Below are 20,956 nucleotides of genomic sequence, written 5' to 3'. Positions count from 1 at the left end.
ACAATGGGCTGCAGGTCCGGCCGTCTCAAGTGCACTCAAGGGGAGGCTTGTTGAACAGGCTTAATCTTTAACTGGGGACACATCACCACGGCGATACTGCCAAACACAGTGACACTGTGGAGACTATGCAGGCAATCCAGTTCCTGTGGACAGAAATGTCAGTCAGGACTGAAACATGTTTCCCTGACCCGAGGCTGTTGTTTGGTGGTTTTGTAAGTGATTAATCTGGGTACTCGATACAGACTTGGGTTGAATGGCCTTTTGAGTCTTTATAAGGGTGAACAATCTCAATGTCATGTAGAATCGACAGGACAAAGAAAGGTGTGTGTGTGTGTGTGTGTGTGATAGAGAGAGAAAGAGAGAGAGAGAGAGAGAGAGAGAGAGAGAGAGAGACTGTATGTGTGTGTGGTGTGTGTACATGTGTGGGTCATTTGAGTGTGTATATGTGTGTATACGAGTTGGGAAAGGCATGCAAAAGAGTTTGGCAGAGAGAGAGGGGCAGAAATGAAGTAAGAGAGAGAGAGAGAGAGAGAGAGTGAATGAGTGACATTCCTGAACTGACTCGGGCGACTCCCACCACACCTCCCCACGGGTTTCGGCAGCTTGAGCAATGCTACAGGGATAGGGAGGGGCCAAACGCTCCCTTTCTCTCTCTCTCAGGAACACAAACTCCTCGCAGTGGTCATCTCAGTCTAGGTAGGGAGAAGAACAGGTGTGGTGCCCTTGTCCCACAGGTGCGCTGTAGATAAGACGTACGACCAAGGCACAGAGGAGCCATACAGAGCAGCACCATATGGAAGAGACATGACAGGAGCTTCCTGCTACAGTTTCACTCAGCCACAACCTTAAAGGTGAGTTTTTAAATGTCAATGTCATGTGTGAGGCTTTTTAAGACTTTCATTATTTATTTTCCCACTTTATGTACACATGATAAATTGGACAGTGTTTGGATTGTGTGTTTAAATGTATTGAACTTATTCCAACTTATGTAAACAATTTTAAGATGTTACATGCAAAACAATAGTCATCATGGAGGAGGTTGATCTTGTTGGGAATATAAAGAGATTGGATATCTGTGAGATTAGTGCCTGGGCCCTGACACAGATGTATCTGCTCCTGATGTGTAACAGAACAACGCCAAGTACAGCTCAACATTTTCAATCTGCTGTGTCAAAACAGAGGAAATGAAAAAGATACCAACTCAATGCTGTTTTAGTGTTTGGTGTGATTTGTACTCGTTCCCATTGATTTGTTGATTTTCCTCTATGTAATCCCCTTTGTAATCCCCAATCTCATTTGTTTCATTTGACCAACATTTCTGGTCTTCAGTTTTGATGTTTTTAAAAAAATAATAATAATAAATACACAGATTGTGGAGTTCATCATAACCAGCAACCAATATTCTCACTGATTTGCCTTTAATTTCTCTTTGTGGATTAGTGAAGAAATCTTAACTCTCTATCCATCTATGTGTTTTAACTTCATGTGTTATTTGTGCCCACAGGAATCAACAAATATATAGACTACACACCAACACCAAATTTATTTTCTTTTGGCTTGAAAGCATAGTGCTGGGGAAAGTGTGAGAGACCGGAACATTCTACTGTCCTGACAGGGTAATCTGACCGTGCCAGGCCTTGTACACCACACAACGTCGTCATGAATATTTCCCTAGAGAACCCATACGGCAGCGTGACCATTCCACGCGCCCACCTGCGCACCGGCGACGAAAACAGCACGATTATCATCAACCCCATGGCCCTGGAGCACAACAACGGCGCCAACCCTTACAACGGCGTGCCCATCTACGGCACAGAGGGCAAGAATGGTACCCAGAACCCACCACCCTACGGAGGGGAGGGCAACTACACCGTCAAGGAGGACGATGAGCAGGTGGGCCGCTGCAATGCCTGCTGCTACCGCTGCCGACGGAAGTGATGCCAACAGCACCTTAGGGCCTCAAGCTCTTTGGGAGACTATGGAAGATCTAGGGATGGGGAGTTCGGACAGTGCCACTATCCTCTCCATGAAGGAAAGGCCAAGAGTCTAAGACATCCCCAATGGCAGGGTCCTTACAAAGACTATTTATTTTTGGACTCCAGGGAGAATATGATGAGTTGGTTATTACCAATATGTCAAGCCATTTTCCTGTTGTCCTTTTCAGTTAGTGCAATGCCATTATTACAGTACTTCTGTATTGTACTTGGGTAGGGTATTTATTTATTATCTTCAAAGTGCCTTGTAGAACACCTTTGTGGCCATACTCAAGACTGGTCATTTTTGCATTGTTAAAAGTGTTTTATTAGGGTGTGGCTGGAGAAGTGCAGTACTTTACACCTTAATGGACAAATGCTTAGGACTGTTGGGTCCAGCCTTTGATCGCTGCCAAGTGCACAACATGTTATCAATGTTTCTATACTATTGTTAGAACACAAAAGAAATGGGAATACTGTGTGCTCTGATTTCAATGAAAGTCTCTTTTCCAAAAAAAAAAAAGTACACATGGACTTTTCACAACACTTTGGGGTTGTAGCCGAAGAATGAAGGAATTTTACCTGTTCACAGTTTCTGGGTGTCTTGTCAGATGAGTTAACCACACCCCAGCCATTGAAACTCCACCGCCGTCCCATCCGCCTACTTCAGAGGACACATGCATTCACCTGTCCTTAAAAGGATGACAAGCCTCCTAAAAAGGACTTGAGGAAGGAAGAGCTGAGCCGCTCCATCAGTGGAATCTAAGACTGTTCGCATACCTGGAATTAAATTCAAAAAGAGGGGCCATATCTAAGTGCTTGGAGATGCATACTGTCGAGGCCATTCACAGCAACTTGAGCGATTGTTCATCACAATATCAGTTGTTATAATAAAAGGATATTTGTTACACACTAGGATGTCAGGCTGTCTAACATTGATTAATTGATCATATTAAGTTAAAGCCACTATTCCACTCATAGCCATGGGTCCTTCTAGGGTTCTGGTATGTTTGCAGAGGCGGACAGAGTACACAGCTTCATTACTTGAGTAAAAGTACAGATACCCTTTGCTAAATTTTACTCAAGCACAAGTAAAAGTACAACAGTCAGATGTCTACTTAAGTAAAAGTACTGAAGTACTTGTTTTTAAAAGGACTTGAGTATCAAGAGTACAAGAGTAGCCTACATTTTCTAAATATTTCATTACTACTGCCACAGTGCTTACATTTATGTACAGAAACGTCCTACATGGAGTTATGAAAAATGTTAGTGTTTATACCTTGGAGAATGTAAAATGAATGGGAAGTAAAATCAAGTCATTTTCATCTTTTTACCATGTTGCCAGGGATGGGCAGTATTTCTAATACATGTATTTAAAATACGTATTTCAAATACAAAATACTATTTTGTAATTGAAATACTTGAAACGAAAACTATCATTAACTTGTTCAGAAAATTTAAATAGTCTGGCGAGGTGGGGCCACAGGTTGGCACATTCCCAGGATGGACCTGCTGCGTCTTCATCCATTGTTTCGTCCATGGTCTGACCATGGAGTTGACTTTGGCGGAAAGCTGAAGGTGATTGCTGATAGGCTGTCCCAATCAGTGGCACCTGCACAGTCCAATCACGTTTGAGAGGGAAACAACAAATTGAGGGTTTCTGAGATTTTTATTTTTTCCTTTTTTTTTTTTGAAGTAGTAACGTGTACTCACAGTTATGATAGAAATGTAGTGGAGTAAAGAGTACAATATTTGCCTCTCAAATGTACTTGAGCACTGCAAAAAAATAATTCTAACCAAGTGTTATTGATCTTATATTAAGATTAAAACATCTATTTGGTATTGTTTTTAGTATAAAAAGACTTACCTAGCGCCCTCTCAAAAGATCATTTTGACTTAATTTAAGAAGCCTTTAACTTATTTTAAGGAGCCTTATCAAGACAAATTTGCTCAACGCACTGGCAGACAAATTTGCATAACGCACTGGCAGACAAATTTGCTTGTTTTCAAGATGAGATGTCTTAAAATAAGTCAATTTTTTTTTTAATTAAGTCAAATGATTTCACAAGAAAGCGCTAGGTAAGTCTCTTTATACTGAAAACAATACCAACTAGTTTTTTTATCTTGATATAAGATTAATAACACTTTTTCGATTTTGTTAGATAAGCAGTTTTTGCAGTGAGTAAAGTCATGAGTACTCCCCAAAAATGATACTCGAGTAAAGTACAGATCCCTCAAAATTGTACTCAAGTACTGTACTCAAGTAAATGTACTCCATTACTGTCCGGCTCTGTATGTTTGCTATGAGGGAGTATATGTGATGATAATTGTCTGTCACAGGCTGGCAAGAGCAGTCACGTGGCTGCAGAACAGGTTTGCAAAGACAAGTTGCTGCCCTGCATTGGTGTTCTTTCTAGTTTGGCAAGTCAGAACAGTGAAGGAGTTGAGTTTCACCTGCATTTGATTGTTTCCTTGTTTTCAGAAATGACTATCAATGTTCAACTCATGTGGTACATCCATTTGATAAAAGGTAAAAATAGCATAGTTGTCAACTATGTCAAAGACAGGTTTATAGTTAATATACAGTCTAGCAGACCCGAGGGTGTGTATTATTAACATTCAAAGCTATTGACTGAGTAACAAAGTACATAAAAGTACATGCCCATATCATCACAAATATATTTTGATTTGATTCATAGCATAGCCACTTAAGATTGGATGTTATCATACTGTGTTCATTTGGGTGTGTCTTGTCAACAATGACATGCCATTGACATTACTGTTGTGTAACTGAGCACAAAAGCAAACTAAACAATGGTCCATTCTTGTATAGTTTTAATTCAACATATTTATTTAATCTACAATACACTCGATGGTCACAGAGGAGCCACCTGGCGTGCATGGCACAGGTTTTGGTTTGGTGGAGGAAACTGCTCACCTGAAAAAGGCGGACAGGTAAAACTGGCCTTGTCTTTCTCTACTCCACCCCCCCCCCCCCCACACACACACACACACATACACACAAACATCCCCCCCCCCCCCCCCATTCTGTGTAATTTTATCTGCACTAATTTTGTTCCTAGATACACAGTCTAAACATACACCAGCTCCATTGTTTGACTCACGTTTGTGACTCTCTAATGTAAATATAATGGCCTCTGTATTGTTGCCCTTAACTTTGTCCAGTGGCCTGATATGATGCTGGGTCAGACCTTCAGAGGTGGCTCGAATGATTTTTGGAGAGCGGGGGAGTATCCATGGAAACAGAACAGCTCAGCCACAGAGGAAAGGCAAAGGACAAACAGAGGTTAAGCACACAAAGGCATTAAAACTGTTTTTGATCTGGCGGGTGTGTTTTTGTGTCTGTGTGTCTCTCTCTCTCTCTCTCTGTGTGTGTGTGTGTGTGTGTGTGTGTGTCTGTCTGTCTGTCTGTCTGTCTGTCTGTGTGTGTTGGTCTATGTGTGTGAGGGGAGGATAGCATTTCTGAACACCCAGAGCTTTGCTGACAGTGTAAACATTAGGTCATGACCAAAAATAGAGAATAAGGACACTTTCAAATATTTCAGACGTCACTGCAAATCCAGCATCATAGTGAATTAATGAAATAAAAAATTAAATGTAACTGTAAGTGAGCACTTGATTGCAATCTCTTGATGACATGTAGCGTTTCCCAAACAACATGTGGGAGGAGCTGTCAGAGAATAGTGATCAGTCTCTTGGAGAAGACTTGATAGTGCTGTCGTCATAACAGTATGCAGATAAGCAGCATTCCTCACTTTAAACACACACAAACAGACAGAAAGAGTGTGTGTGTGTGTGTGTGTGTGTGTGTGTGTGTGTGTGTGTGTGTGTGTGTGAGAGAGAGAGAGAGAGAGAGATGAGGGCATGGGAAAAATGTTCTCACTCACACACATTGCTATCATTTTTCATTACAGTAAGCAGTAGATAGCCTCATTATAATGTGATTGGAAGTGTCTTTATCTTATGGAATGGGCTGAATATGTGAACATCTGAAAAAGTTACCATATGACTCCTGGCATCTCCGGTCCACATTATACAACAGACAGACTTGCGCATGGGTTCCAAAGAAGCCATATCAGGACAATCAGAATATTTATGTAAAATGTTTGCATCACTTAAGGGAAGAGGAGAAATAGACTTCTCCGCATAGTCTGTCTGCCTCTTCACCACCTCGATTTCTTGAACTGTCTGTCCACTATTCACTTTACATTTGTCTTCTGCCTCACTGTTTGCGTGCTGTATTAGCACATATGCACAACCCCTCCCTCCATGCCACATACCTTTCTTAATATAGTTATTTATATAATAGATATATAGACTTTATTATTGCACTGTTGCACTGTTTGACTTACTCATTTGCACCATCACCATGACACTCATTCACACAGAGCACCTTACCTTACCTTATGCACTGAGAACCACAGGCTCAGTCCCTGCTTCAGTCATTGCAAGCGCACCTGATTGATTATTCACCCACTACTGTTTTTTAGAATTGATTTTGATTAAGTTTTATTTAGTATAATTTGTATTTTGTATATTTAGTATATTCTTTATCTTCTACAGTGCTTAGTTGTGTTTTTTATATTTTATACTTTTAATTACTTTTTCTGCTGTTATTGAATGTGTGTGTGTTGTCTGTATGCTACTGTGACCTTGAATTTCCCCTAGGCATCAATAAAGTATATCTATCTATCTATCTATCTATCTACCTATCTATCTATCTATCTAAATATTCTGCAGAAAGTCTCCATAAATCCAGCTAGATGATGCAGAATCACGTGGCTCCAAGTGGGAACCAGTTTATCAACTGATGGAAAGTTACATAAAACCTCTCACTATTTTTAGCCTTAAAAAAGGAAGATGCACTGCTGGTTTTCTCACCATGGACTGGAGCTCTCTGCAGTCAGCTGGGAATAGGACAGAACAGCCCTGCCAGATCTGAGGTCCCTGAGGAGAAATGCTACATCACAATGGTCATTTATATCTTATTTATGATTTATATATTTATTAACATCTCCATGTGCTTGGCCTGGAGGACTATTTTGTTTCTGTCAGCAGAAAAAAAAAACCCATACAGGCCTAGTTTGCCAGCTAGGCAAGTAAGAAAGTAGAAAATAGCCCGGACGCAAGTCGTGAGACGGCTCACTGTGTTCTGTTCCTTCCTTCCTAAACCAGAGAGAACGGAGGTGGTTAAACTTGAACATAACCTTCCCCTCAGTTCACCACCTCCAGGTAAGAGGGTGAGAGGTAAGAGGGTCACATCAGCTTCTGGTCATACCTAGAGCCCTGGAACACTTACTGTAAGTGCTGGGTGTGGACTTTTGGCCCTCACTGCATCACAGGTGATAACCACTGAGAAGGAGCAGGTCTATCACTGGGAGGTGAAATTGAGACTGCATTGTTCAGAAGAGCCTTTTGCCAACAATAGACTTAATCTCCACGATAAAGGCAAGCATTCTAAAGGCAGGGCTCTACAGAGAGTTTTTAGATACTGGAAAGCCAGACTTGGAAAGCTTTCAAACGGTCTTACTGGAACATAATGTCACTGTATTGTTGGAGTGTAATATTAGATGTATCATGGCCTACGCATAAGAATACTGCATGCTGTGTTTACAGTGGAATCATCCCTGCTGTACTGTCAAGGGTCTCTTTGATGTGTGCTGCCATCATGTGGCTTTAATGATAAACTGCAGCAATAAGCTGTCCAACATCACAGCCAATTTAGAGAGAAAAGACAGGGAGAAGGATGTGCAACTGAAAGCATGCTTCCGTAAAAAGATATAACTTATAATATTCTTTTTTTAATTGTCTTGACAATTTTGCACAGATTATGTCTGAAAAGTGTGACATAACGATTATGTTATTCATCGGATTTGAAAGCAAGACCTCTATGCTGAGTTTGTGTCCAAAGTAACCAGTTTGCGTTCGAGGGACTACAGGAGCTAGATTAGCATCATCAGTGACACTAACAGTTTAATGCCTCCCACTGACGTTCCTTGTCCTCACTGACTACACATCAAACATGATATCCATAGAAACCCCCAAATTCACCTGCTGTGGTATGGACCTGGTGCTGGGCCACAGGGGTCTGGACTAAACCAACTCAACAGTAGTAGGGGGAGGATGAACACTTGTTCTCCCGGCCAGTTTGGCTAGCTTGTGCTGATGACAGGCGAGTCATGGGTAAAGGAGATCAGATTGCAGTGTGTCCTTTGTTGCCTGTGTGTAAGGTGATCGGCCCACAGCACTTGCAATACTCCCAACAGGGATGGAAGAGCCGCTCTCCCCTTTCACCCTTTCAGACAGCCAGGGCGACCACACACACACACACACACACACACACACACACACACACACACACACACACACACACACACACACACACACACACACACACACACACAACAAAGTATGTGTATCTGTCTGTGTGTTTGTGTACACATGTGTTTATATGTGTGTGTGTGTGTGTGTGTGTGTCTGTGTCTGTGCGTCTGTGAGAGTGAGTTCTGTTCTCCATTGTCCCTTTCTCAGCAGCCTCCATCCTTATCATTCAGTTCTTACATAAGTGTTTTCTGTTGCGCGATAAGTCTACATCCTTTGTAAACACTGCATGTGCTGCTTCTCACACTCAGTACTTTCTATCACGAGACGAGAGTCCACACGTGTTGTGTAAAGTGTGTGTGCTGGACGCAGGGACGCAAGGGAGCGAGCAGGTCTTAAATATTAAAGAGGCCCTGGAAAGTGAGGCACAGCGTTGGCTCACTGTTTGCCCTTCACTTGAAAGGAGTTGTGGTAACAGAGTAGGCAAACAAAGGCTAGACCTGTACTACAGGACATATCAGGGACAGCCCTCTCAATATATGTGTGTGCGTATGTGTGTGTGTGTGTGTGTGTTTGTGTGTGTCTCTGTCTGTGTCTGTGTGTGAATGTCTGTGCGCATATGTGCTTAGCTACCCTGCATTCTACACACACACACACACACACACACACACACACACATACACCTACACACACAGACAGACACGCACACACACACCTGTTTGACTGTAGCGTGGAAACAAACAAGAGCCTCCCAGGACCAGAGCGAGTGTGGTTGGAGATGAAGTCCGCGATGGGAAAATCTCACAGAGACCAACGCAGGGACACCAGCTTGCCATAGCTTGGGAGAGCCAAACAGGTGAGTCCACAAGATCTATACCACCTATGTTAGACATGTCAATTTATATGCCAGTTTCGTTCAATGATGTGATTTTGGCTACCCAACTGACACACTGTTGAATCACTTTAAAAATATTGATACATTGCAATTGTCTTTTGCGATGTCTGTTCTACTAAGGTGGTCATCTTGGCCTCAGAAAGCCTTTATGTGGAGTAGTGTCATGGTCTTGGATAACAAATTGTGCATTGTTTCAGTATATAATGATCTTGTATTAGGTTACTTGACCAGTTTCCATTTTGTTTAGTCATGTTTCTCATGCATTTGATCCTGTATAGTTCCTCTATGTAAATTATTCATGTTTGGGGCTTATTGACCTAAACTGTCACTGGTTCAGAGTTAAGAAATAATGAGGTTGCTGGCAATCTCTAAATTCCCCCCCAAAAATGAAATAATATTGGCTTATATCAACTGTCCCTTTGCTGAAAATTTGACTGACTGGGATGTAGCCTACAGTTCATATAAACAGATCTATCTGTCTATCTACAATTGAAAATGTTTCTTTAGAAGGTTGAGATGACATGCCGCTACAATTTCTTTTCAAATTAATCTACATTAATTAACATTAATCTAAACAATTTCACAAACAACAATCTCTACTTTCTGAATGCATATTTCCACGTACCACTTGATTGCAAGGGCCATGTAAAATCCTCACATTAATTTGTAATGGAACAAACATAAATATATCTATCATTTCCACTGGTTGAGTTCAGACCAGTCATCAAATAGCAATGGCTACATTTTTTTTATCAGTAATAGCTGTGCTGTTGTTGGTGTATGCAAGACAAATCTGTTGGCTGTCTGCTTAAATCTTTTTGGCAAAATACTCCTTACTTTCTCTTGACGCTTCTCCACTTTGTGAGTGTTTTCACAATTTGACTGATCCTCAACGCCCACCAGTCTGCTCCTGTCTGCTAAACATAACCGTAGTCACAATTCAAATCCACAAATGTAAAGTATTGTAAGAGGTCCTAGCATCATTGCATTCATAATTAAACACATTCTAGGCAAAGCAAGGCAAGTTTATTTATTTCAAACACAGAATTGGTTAATAATAGTAATTATGGTCAGAAGAGAGAACATAAACAGAATGATTGAAACCAAAATAAACCAGAGGTGCATAATTATGACCAAGTGCAAATTAAGACTTGTGATGTAATTAGAACAAGAGCATGCACACAGTGTTACGGTATTAAACGGCATGTTTCCTTTTCCTTTTCAAACCTATAACCACAAAAAAGCAGTCGTCAATAGATGACCATTATATCACCCTACAGCAATTACAGAAATATGGTGTTATTATTGGTGTTTTTTGGTTGTGCTATAAAAGGATAGCTATAGCCTATAACATATTGGTCATGTAGAATGTAAAAGACTTAAACCATACATTGCATTTACTTTCAGGTACACTCCTCCCTTTCTAATGAAAGGATCAACACACACACACACACACATCTTTCCTACTTGCAAAGTAAATACCTTCACAGTTGTTCACAGAATGTGTAATGAAGACATTAATAAGTACTAAGCAGAAAGATAGATTATTTGTTGAGTACAAATTAAACTCGAAGCAACATGTTTTTACGTTTATGATGTTTTAACATTAAAAATATTTATGAAGAGGAAAACAATACATTTCAATTAAATCATAGAAAAGATGGCAAAAAACTAAATTATGAATGCCATTTTTCTTCTTTGATTGTGGATCTTTTTCGACTTTCATCCTCATCCCACCAATGGTCAAAGTAAGTTTCATGCACAGGAGCTTGCCACTTACAGTACATTGAGACAAAAATAGATTATGTGTTGAGTTGAGTTTGCTCTTAGACAAACCACCAGCCCAAATCTTCAGTTAGAGGTGTAATTCTCATTCTTAGGCGGTGTGAGTAATAGGTTTGACCAGAATGCGTGTCCACTGCCAAGAACTATTACACTTCTGGAGGAGCAGAACTCAACCTCTCCATGTTCACCTCAGTGGTGTGCCCAGGCCCTTCGAACCCTTCTGAGAAGGAGTGACACATAAATACACATATCAATATTATATCCTAAAAATGAGAAACAGAGTAAGCTACGTTATTCTATCTTGTTTGTAGCATTGTACCAAGTGTACCATTTGTAAGTGAAGATATGTGAGCAAATCTTACCCATTCGCTGGCCTATCTTTTTTATTCCCCAGATACTCAGAGGAACACAGGTCAAAAATAGACCAACTACAACAGCCATACACACTATTACTGAAGGGGAAAACCCTAGGTTTTCATATTCCTCTGGTTTTGTCATTGTGGTGGCTGCATGAAAGAAGAATTGAACACAGGCCATCTTATTTCCTAAACATGTGAGGGACATACATTGAGGGGATATATTTTTGTAGGCCTAGCTGTGGGTATGATGGTGAATTAGAGTGAACATTAACATGAATTTTTAAAAATAATGTTGCAGGGGTTTTAGTCCTCACTGGAAAAGACTTGAATTTGTAAGATGAAATTGCTTAAATCAACAAAAGAGTACACTAACATGAAAGCAAATCATGAACCTTTTCCTGCTGCTGAACTTATTCAACTATTGTATCTAACTAATATAACTATATCATATACAGACATAATCATTTTGGACTTACCATTAGCTTTTGAATTCACTGTTAATTGTGTTCCAGCTCCAGAAAACACATGGAGGACGGGAATGTCTTGGTACACTTTGCAGACATATAAACCTGAATCATCTCTAGATACCTTATGGATGACCAGGGCTGATATGTTCATTTGAATTGAGATCTGTATCCTCTTCATATACTCCATCATTTTTTCTCCATTTTTTAACTAGTTTATGGTGTATAATCTCTTCCAAGAGCATTGAATTTGCGCAGTCTCTCCCTGGGTAAGATTTACATTGGATGGTGCTTGCAAAACTGTGCCTGAAAGAAAATACACTACAACAAAGATAGATGTTCATTACTAAATTGCACATTTATATACATAATACGCATATAATCAGTATAGACCCGGTTAATATTGACTTACTTTGCGCAAACAGAAAAGACAGGAACAGGCAGCACTGGTGGACATGCAGGGGCTTCATGGTTGGGAACTGAGACTGGCATGTAGTGCTCACACTGTACACTACACTGGTAAATAGTCTCATTTCCTCTTTCCAAGATCCAACAACAGATTTCTGAAGTCACCACAATGTTATTACCACTATATTTCTCCACCTCAGCACATATTTTCCGGTGTTTGCGTTTTAAGACCCCAACATTGTCTTCCAGGCAGCACTGCATGGAAGGCAGGGTTAGTTGCCTTGAAATGCTTGATGGTGTTTTATGCCCCCAACGTCGTCTTCCAGGCAGCACTGCTACCGTCGACTTAAAGGCACCTTATCCTAAATCTAACCCTAACCTTAAAGCTACCTTGTGTAAGAACTTCTCCCATCTAGCGGTGAAATTCTATATGACAACCAACTGAATATTACTTTCTAGCCCCTCCCATTCCGAGCGCATTTTAACTCCTACGGTGGCCGTTTCATGCCAAAGTTAACATTGCTTCCAGTACTACGACTTCGTCCGGTGTTCCTTCCAGTTATAAGGTTACTTTAGAAAACAATTACACATTGCATTTAGTTATATAGCCAGTAAACATGTTGGGTATGACCTCTATGTAAAGTGAATAGCCTAGTTTTACGTTTTCATTATTTTGGTAGGCTACTATTTCATTGCTAGCATCAGCTATCAGGTTCCCAAACGAATGCATGCTAATGTTATAGTACAGTAGATTCAGTGCTATCGTTATTCTGTATGTGCGAGATTAATAGTGTAAAGGCAATGTTTACAGCGTAGCCTACTATTTTTCTCAGTGAGCAGAGTCAGAGATCAGTCGATGCAACGGAGGTGCAAGGGAAAGGTAAAGGAAGAGGGAAAGGTAAAGAAAAGCCAAGAGCCGGTGGCAGAGGATCGATGAGACCTCCTATGCAAAGAAAAAGTAAGACTCCAAAAGATGACGAGGAGAGACTGGAAGAACTTCAAAGACAAAGGAGAGAAGCAACGGAGGTTTGTGTTTTTAATATATTTCTCTGAACAGTATCAATGTCAATGACACCGAAATTAGCTCGGAAGCTGCACCAGGCACGTTCGTTTGCGTTGCGTCTGCTGCAGAAAAAAAATAGACCATTCATCTAAAATTGATTTTACGCGTTGTGAACGGAACGCTTCAGTCACGCGCTTGGTGTAGCTTCCCTGCCTGTTTGTATCTCAATTGTTTGTAGCAATTTCTAGCTGTTGCCAGTCAACTGCATGATGCGAGTTGTCTCCCAGTGAAATCACGACACATAATTACGTTATGGTCTATAGAAAATGTTACACAACATTTTCACCTTTTCATTGTCCATACACATACATAGTATTCATCATTTTGTGTGAACACTTGAAAAATGACACAGAGTAGGCTACTATTACTACTACTCTGCTAACAATCTAACTTTGCTACCTAAACAAGCCTATCTGATCTTATTTCTTGTGTCTTATTTCTTCAGACTTGTGGATGGAATGAGCCTGCAAGAGCACAGGAACCTCACCACACAGTTGCTATAGTGAGGCAGCCAGGTCTGGTGTTTGATGCATCAGTGCAGACATGTCGTCCCCCCACCTGTGCCAGGGATGCCTTGGTGTAGTTGTACACACTGCAGAGACATGCCAATCGATCAGAAGAGAAAATGCTGTGGACAAAACCCTGCCACCTGTGTGAGCCTTCTGCCTCACTACACATAGCACTGCCTAGATGAAGGTTTTCTCCCGATTCACAGGCAGTACATCACAGACATCACAGCATTAGGCCATGTAAGAGAGCCAGGTGATGACAATAGAGTTCAGATATGCTACCTACAGACATTTCATTTTCTGGCAGCATGGGTCTCTAGGACAGGGTAATAGAAGAGTGATCCCAAGCTGTGTGTGTAGGATAAGGGATAAATTCCCTGACCCTCAGGGACATCTCTGGAATTTATTTCACCTTCCTATAATGTTGTAATGTTGTGTTATTGTAAATAGTTTTGTATTAGTGTTCTTGTACTGCCTGTTCCTTTTAAAACTGTATTTAATTTATTTTACACCGGTACATCGCTATATTTTGCTTTCATGATAATAAAAACTTTTAGAATTGATAAGAGACTGTTCATGCTGTACCTCATACATTACATCCACAAACTTATCATTAAAAAAGGAGTTGTGGTAATTTACCATTTTGAAACACCAAATGACAGTAACATGGTCAACAATGTTATTTGCAATATATTTATTTTCAGAAATTAACAAATTATGGTATTTACACATGAACCCTTCCTTTTTGTATGGTGCCTTTGAAGCAACATGGGCCATCATTCTAAATTTGCAGTCTCCTGGAAAGCTGATCCTGTGGAAGACATGCAGTGTCGTTAGACATACACGCCATTTTATATAGTTCAACATATTGTTACTAATCTGTATAGTGCTATTTTGCCTAGACTGAGTTACAGGCAAGGTTACAATGAAGGCATGCACGTGCATCACATAACAAGACCATTGAATTTCGTCCACATCCTCCTCCACGATGCTCATGTCATGTAGGCTTTGTAAAAAATATATATAAATGCTTATATCATGAAAATATACAATAGAGAATGTCATCGGGTATAGACATTATGAGCATTGATGGGTTACCTCTGTTCAAGGTTCTCAATTTCAGGGGCTTCTGCAATTGCGCCAAGATGCTCATCTGAAATGAATAAGCAGAGCGTTTCACAACATATAACAGTACATAAAATGGTAAACACCAAGATATTAAAAATATACTTTCAGTTATTATCAAACAACAATCACATAGAATCAACAATTGTTTTCATGCAGTGAAAAACGTTCAGACAATTTAGTAGGCTACGTCTACAATTAATAAGACTACAGGACAGGCCTCAGGATGTGAACGTCACCCTTGGAATTGGCTATACTAGCATTATCAGATTAGGATATATTTAGGCTACAAAGCAAAAGCAATGAAAAATAACTACAATTTAGTGCCCTTTGCCTGTGATCCGTCATAGCAGATTTATGTTACAATCCTTTTTCATCGACGCGAGGAAAAGTATCCCAGACGTCATTCTAGCGTTATGGACAACCATGCTATACTAAGCCAAGCAACTATAAAACTTCGAATTTACACCATAGACTGTATGTTTACACGAATAGGCCAAATTACCTGTCGAGGAGAAAGCAGGCCATTTCGGCGTCCCTTTTAAAATCCTTGCTCCTCACGAGCTCTTTCCATCTTAGAAAAGCCACTCCAATATTGACTTTGGTCTGTTGTTTTTCCGGTCGCGTTGGCGTTTTAATTCTCTTTTTCGCTTCCTTGGCGACTCCTTTTCATGTCCTCGAGAATAGTTATAATCCTCCATTTTCAACAGACTTTCAAATCTGCCGGCAGTCGCGAGTAGACTGATCATGCAATGAGTGTTGCCTACAAGCGCGAAAGGCGGAGCTGAATTTCCAGGAATGTCCCTCGTTGGCGAATGTATTTCAAAGATGGAGGCGCAACATGGATTCAGCCATTTGCGCGACTCGCGCGTATGTATTTGGAATATCAGATTCTACACTTACGAGAATACTTTGATTAGTAAGTGGAAATAATTACACATGAATGAGCACATATTTTTGAAAGAACAAATGGGTTTTTGCTAAGAATTAACTCAAAAAAGTACACAATGTAGCTTTAACCCATGCCTAACCATAGCGCCTTCCAGGCAGTGTTGCCTTGAAGACCACGTTGGGGGCAAAAAACACCAAGAAACCCTTGGAACACCATCGAGCATATTTTCCCTATATGTCTCCGTGGATGTAAGGAGTTGTCACAGGTCATCTATTGAATTACCTAGCATGTGACATATCTTTATGACAGAATGGCTTGGAAAAAAATATGTTTTACAAAACATTTTTTCAGTATTCCTCTTCATTGCTACCATCTTCCTGATATATTTCAGACCACAATTAAACCATTTAAAAACATATCAGTAAGTTATCATCAAGAGATTAACACAATGGCTAAAACACATTTTTTGAAACCTTCCACCCTTTTTTCAATACTGTAAACACAAACCCCAAATCTCAAACTGCATTCACAAAACCTCTGACAACCTCTGCAAAACTGAACAATCACCTCAAAACAGTTACCTGTGCTCAAAACCAAACACTGTCTTCAGATCATTCACAAAGCAGTCAAAATGTAAACACTACTAAGCAGTCATAACACACTACATCAAAAAAGCTCGTATAGCTCCAGGAGCTGTTTAATTGTTTACAATACAACAAATGCATTATGCATTTAACAAAAACAAAACAAAAAAAGATGTTGGATGGATTTAACATACTGTAAATCCAGTAAAAATATATATGAATAAATTCAAAATAAAAGTATTGAGAATGGGGGTTTGTGTTTACAGTTTTGAGAAAAGGAGAGTTTCAAAAAAATGTGCTTTAGCAATTGGGAAAAACTGAATAGCGGAAAGGACAGGCGTTTCAGTACTGTATGGGAAGTACATTGCAGTCTACAGCCCACTGATAGTTTCTGTCCATTGTTGATATGAACTTGCACTGTTCAGCAACCTGTTTACACTAAAGCTTATATTGGTTGTCACATCATTTGAAACAAGTGTAATCAATTTTGAATCATTGTGCTTAACATAAGGCATTTGTGCTTTGTTTGTGTTAACTTTTTGCCACTTCTAGTTACCATTATGCATTACACATGCATCGCAATACAAAATGTGTTTTATTGCATGAGAATGTGTTTGGTTTTGCAAAAAGAGACTGAGATCTGCAAATTTATATATATTTTTATATCAGTTTTATATGTGAAAACTGTTTATGGTTTTGCGATCGATTCAGGAAATGTGTTCAGGCAACTGAGAATTTGGTTCAGAGAATGGAGTTTAGTGTTTTAGCAATTGTGAAAAACTGTAATGACCTTGAGTCAGTATCTGATGCATACTACAAAGGAAAACTCTGCCAATTTTTCCCATAGATCTCTGTTTCTCGAAGTCACCAAGTACTGTTGGTACAGGAAGAAAAAAACAAAGTAGAGTACAGTAGAGAACCTGATGAAGACCTAAGGGGGGGAAAAGTGAGACAACACTAAAACAGGAGAGCAAATTGTACAGACTCTTTTCTTGGGAAAGTTTTTCCTGAGGGAACACAGGGCTTTATTTGGATTGGACTGGATTGATAACAGGGAAGGGGTCCTCTCATGTCTATACAACAAATGTACAACATCCAAAAGCTAAACCGTTTCTTGAAATGACTACAGGGCGAGATGTCTGAGGAAGACGCACCAGTCTCGGAGGCTCCAGTAGAGGGCGATGTGGAGCCCGCAGTCGTGACTCCTTCCAGAGACAGCCGCAAGTTGGACTGCATTATCTGCTACAGCGCCTACAACCTGACCGACCGGCTGCCCCGCAAGCTGTACTGTGGGCACACCTTCTGCCAAGCGTGCCTGCGACGCCTGGACACCATCATCAATGAGCAGGTGGCCATCGATGGATACACACCTACACACACACATAGTGCTTTTTTTTTTTTTTAAGTTTGTGTGTAATCATTAATAGCAATTTTCCTCTTAACAGCTGAGTTTAGAAGTGTAATTCTTTGGAAAGGTATATTTATCATACCAGACTCAATGTTTTAAAAAAACATTGTTATCTAGGGATTTAACTTTTGTGTAAATATCCATCATGTGAGTGTTTGCCTTTAATCATGGGCTGTCTGTGTAGGGAGAGGGCCCCATCCATCTTTATAGACACCAGCAGAGTTGCGCTTTGATGTCTTGGGACATGGACAGTAGAGGCTTTATCTTGGCAGTCCTCAAACTTTTAAACAATTTAGGCCTGTTGACCCAGAACCACTGGGGTCAAGAAGACACTTAAGAACATACTTTGGATTTTCTGTCTGACCACGAAGCTTAGTCGTCCATCAGTTGTATCAGAAAAAAAATTGCATATATCCATCTGCATCTCTTCATAGAGCTGTTTATCTCAACTTTATATTAAGTGACACAGGCTAGTTTTCAGGCTAGTCAGTAACAAAGTGGCTGTGGAATTAAATACCATCTGAACAATAAGCCTACCAGAAAGACCTGACCAAATTTATGCAGAGACTTACATCACACATTCAGTAATGAGTCACACATGATCTTAACACCTTATACCACAAATACAGGGACGGTGCAGCTTTATCTGTGTGATCTCTTCTATGGGAATCAAACCCATGACAGCCTTGATGTTGATGGAATTATCTGTTGATACATTTACACACAACTGACCTTTCCCCTGTCTGCGGTCTCCTTTGTCTGCCTCAGATGTGGATCCCCTGCCCCCAGTGCAGGCAGAACACCCCTTTGCCTCGAGGAGGCGCCAGCGGGCTCGACCTGGACCTGGCCGCCTTCCTGGGCGTGAAGGCTGAGGTGGATGGTGCGAGGGGCGGAGGCGTAGGGGCCTGGCACGGCGGGCACGGCGGCCTTGGCAACCACCTGGAGCCCAAGCCATCCTTCAGCAAGCAGCCATCGCCACCCATCGTGGAGCAGCCGCCGTCGGCCTGGGTGCAGGGGGCGCTGGCCGAGCCGCGCTTCCAGCGGAGCCCGTGTTGCCGCCACTGCGTGCTCTGCTGCTGGTGCTGCTGAATGCTGACGCCGCCAAAAGAAAAGGGACGAGCACCTGGCTCAGCGGAGACTGCAGGCTGCATGTGTGAAGGCGCCACGCAGGAACTGACAGTTCCTAGGGAGGACCTAAGAAAAGCAACTAAAGCCAGGCTGACACCACAAAAGTTGATCCTGATTTTGAAATTGGGTTGCATCACATGCATAAGGAGAATCTCCTGATGTTCTTATCTCTAATTTGAAAATTTGAAATACTACTACAAGACTCAAAAACAATGGGGCTTGTGACCTTAGTAAGAACCCTCCCATTTTCTCAGGCATCCGGGTGGGTCTTTGCCACTGCCACCAGAAAAGTTTCTGCATTGCTGACTTTGAGCCACTGTCTGTCATTACATAGCTCTGTAACACACCTATGAGTCTACTGTTTAGTTTAATAAATATGTTTGAGAAAGTTAATCCAACTACAGACCACAGATTAAGTATTTCACTGGTCCATCAAGTGTGCAGAACACGGGTCCCCCTGGGACTGGGACTTCCCAGTACAGCCCTGCATGTGTTGGTAGTCATCCTCAGGACAGTGCAGTTCCTCAGACGGAGACTGCATAGGACCACGATCAACTGGTGGTATTGCTATATAGAACAAACAAAAGCCACTACAGGGGACTCCTACTCCATGCTTCCTGCTCAGTAATTCAGTAATGTCAAGCAGGATTGAGGACAAAGATGTCTGTGAACTTGAAACTTCCATGCGCATGAGTGTGAACTTTGATGAACTTCATAATTATCAGCTGATGGACTTTCATGGTGTTTGGACTTTCTCCTGCCTGCTCTAGGTGTGTTGTACTTACATGGACGACATTCAAAGTTAATACTGTCTCTGCTTCCTACAAGTCTGGGACACTACCATCCTCTCAGGACTGCTGCTAAGCAAAGGTCCTCGCAAAGGACATGTGACCCTGCAAGGCAAAACCACTCGTCTTGCTCACAGTGCTATTTTGAGAAAATCCACGATAAACAAACGTACGGGTTAAAATGTCGAATTTCACGTTTTCGCATAATTTGACAGTATACAGTCTACACTTTCATATTGTGAACAAATTTCACGGATAAACATACGTTTTGATTGTTAAACCCTGAGTTTATTTAGGTGAAGATTAAACACATTAGCAGTCATTCCATTTGTCCACGCTGCTATACGGTTTTACGGTAGAGCTAAAATGTACTCATTAGCTACTCGTTACTCAATGTGTAAGCTCCTTTATTGTTCTTGGCAGATGTAACCGAATATGAATGTAAAAGACTTGCCTTTCAGGGCACGAACGGTCAAAAGCACGAACTTTTAGACATCCAGGAGAAGTATTCCATTGACGTAGCACATTTTAAAAGTGGGCCTGTAGCCTACACAATCTGTGTACACAGAACTTCTTCTCCCCTTACTTCCCCCGAAATACATTAATTATATTCTATAGTGACACCTTATGACCGTCCCAGGTATTAACTAGGGGGCAGAAAAAGACACTCACTCGGTTGATAAAACTGGACATAGTCAGTCATCCGCTTCAGTCACGCTACTGTAAGGCTAGTAATAGCTGTGTCCTCACACGATCACACATGAGAATTTACTTAAAAAGGTGATTTTCTCCTCTTCTGGCATATCGTGACAGGAGAACCATGCCAACTTTGGATGCGGTTATCTTAGCGATACTTTTTGCAATACCCTCGATATACATATCGTTGGAAAGCTTAGTTAATGGCCGTTCATGTGAGAACATTACTTACTTTACAACTTCATTTTGTAAATTTTACCAAAATGACTGGTTTCGCCTTGCAGGGTCACATATGTCCTCACAAAGGAGATATGTCCTCACAAAGCCAGTAAGAGATATGTGTATTTTCACCTCTTCTGTTTACATCTCAGTGGAGAGAAGGTCTAAGAGGACAAGCGTGAGGACTTGTATCTCTTTAATCTAGAGGACTCTCTATCTATCAAGAATTCAGGTTGTCTAAATCTCCTGTTGTCTCAGCTGAATGCAGTACTATCATAGTTTGTATTTCTATTTCTTTCACTCACCAATTAATGCTGA

General features: G+C 40.9%; 2 protein-coding genes and 2 long non-coding RNA genes across 5 annotated transcripts; 2 read left to right on the top strand and 2 right to left on the bottom strand.

Moving 5' to 3' along the window:
- Window positions 1-658: 658 nt before the first annotated feature.
- On the top strand, window positions 659-2,885 carry LOC143123161 (uncharacterized). The gene is made up of 2 exons (XM_076284347.1): window positions 659-851; window positions 1,505-2,885. Exon 2 carries the CDS (start codon window positions 1,660-1,662, stop codon window positions 1,936-1,938), a length of 279 nt encoding a protein of 92 aa, XP_076140462.1. The 5' UTR covers window positions 659-851; window positions 1,505-1,659; the 3' UTR covers window positions 1,939-2,885.
- A 5,499-nt stretch (window positions 2,886-8,384) lies between these two features.
- rnf224 (ring finger protein 224) lies at window positions 8,385-20,920 on the top strand. Of its 2 annotated transcripts, XM_076284344.1 has the most exons (3): window positions 8,385-9,171; window positions 17,529-17,747; window positions 18,576-20,920. In XM_076284344.1, the coding sequence occupies exons 2-3, from the start codon at window positions 17,535-17,537 to the stop codon at window positions 18,894-18,896; spliced, it is 534 nt and encodes a 177-aa protein (XP_076140459.1). In that variant the 5' UTR covers window positions 8,385-9,171; window positions 17,529-17,534; the 3' UTR covers window positions 18,897-20,920. The 2 variants fall into 2 exon arrangements, with proteins under 2 accessions (XP_076140459.1, XP_076140460.1); XM_076284345.1 differs by lacking the exon at window positions 8,385-9,171 and having other exon boundaries at window positions 17,256-17,747.
- Window positions 10,296-12,287, bottom strand: LOC143123160 (uncharacterized). Its single transcript, XR_012986795.1, has 4 exons — window positions 12,231-12,287; window positions 11,831-12,139; window positions 11,358-11,501; window positions 10,296-11,215 (listed from the first exon to the last, which is right to left on the bottom strand). It is a non-coding gene; the product is annotated as an uncharacterized LOC143123160 (long non-coding RNA).
- LOC143122489 (uncharacterized) lies at window positions 14,590-15,541 on the bottom strand. Its single transcript, XR_012986698.1, has 3 exons — window positions 15,429-15,541; window positions 14,897-14,951; window positions 14,590-14,609 (listed from the first exon to the last, which is right to left on the bottom strand). It is a non-coding gene; the product is annotated as an uncharacterized LOC143122489 (long non-coding RNA).
- Window positions 20,921-20,956: the final 36 nt, after the last annotated feature.

The sequence above is a fragment of the Alosa pseudoharengus genome, unplaced genomic scaffold (assembly GCF_046254945.1).
Source record: "Alosa pseudoharengus isolate Yale_2024_CS ecotype anadromous, Long Island Sound unplaced genomic scaffold, YU_APseudo_1.1 YU_APseudo_1.1_scf_14, whole genome shotgun sequence".
NCBI lineage: Eukaryota > Metazoa > Chordata > Actinopteri > Clupeiformes > Clupeidae > Alosa > Alosa pseudoharengus.
Note: the sequence above shows the minus strand (reverse complement) of the source record. Positions and strands in the feature narration are given on the sequence as shown.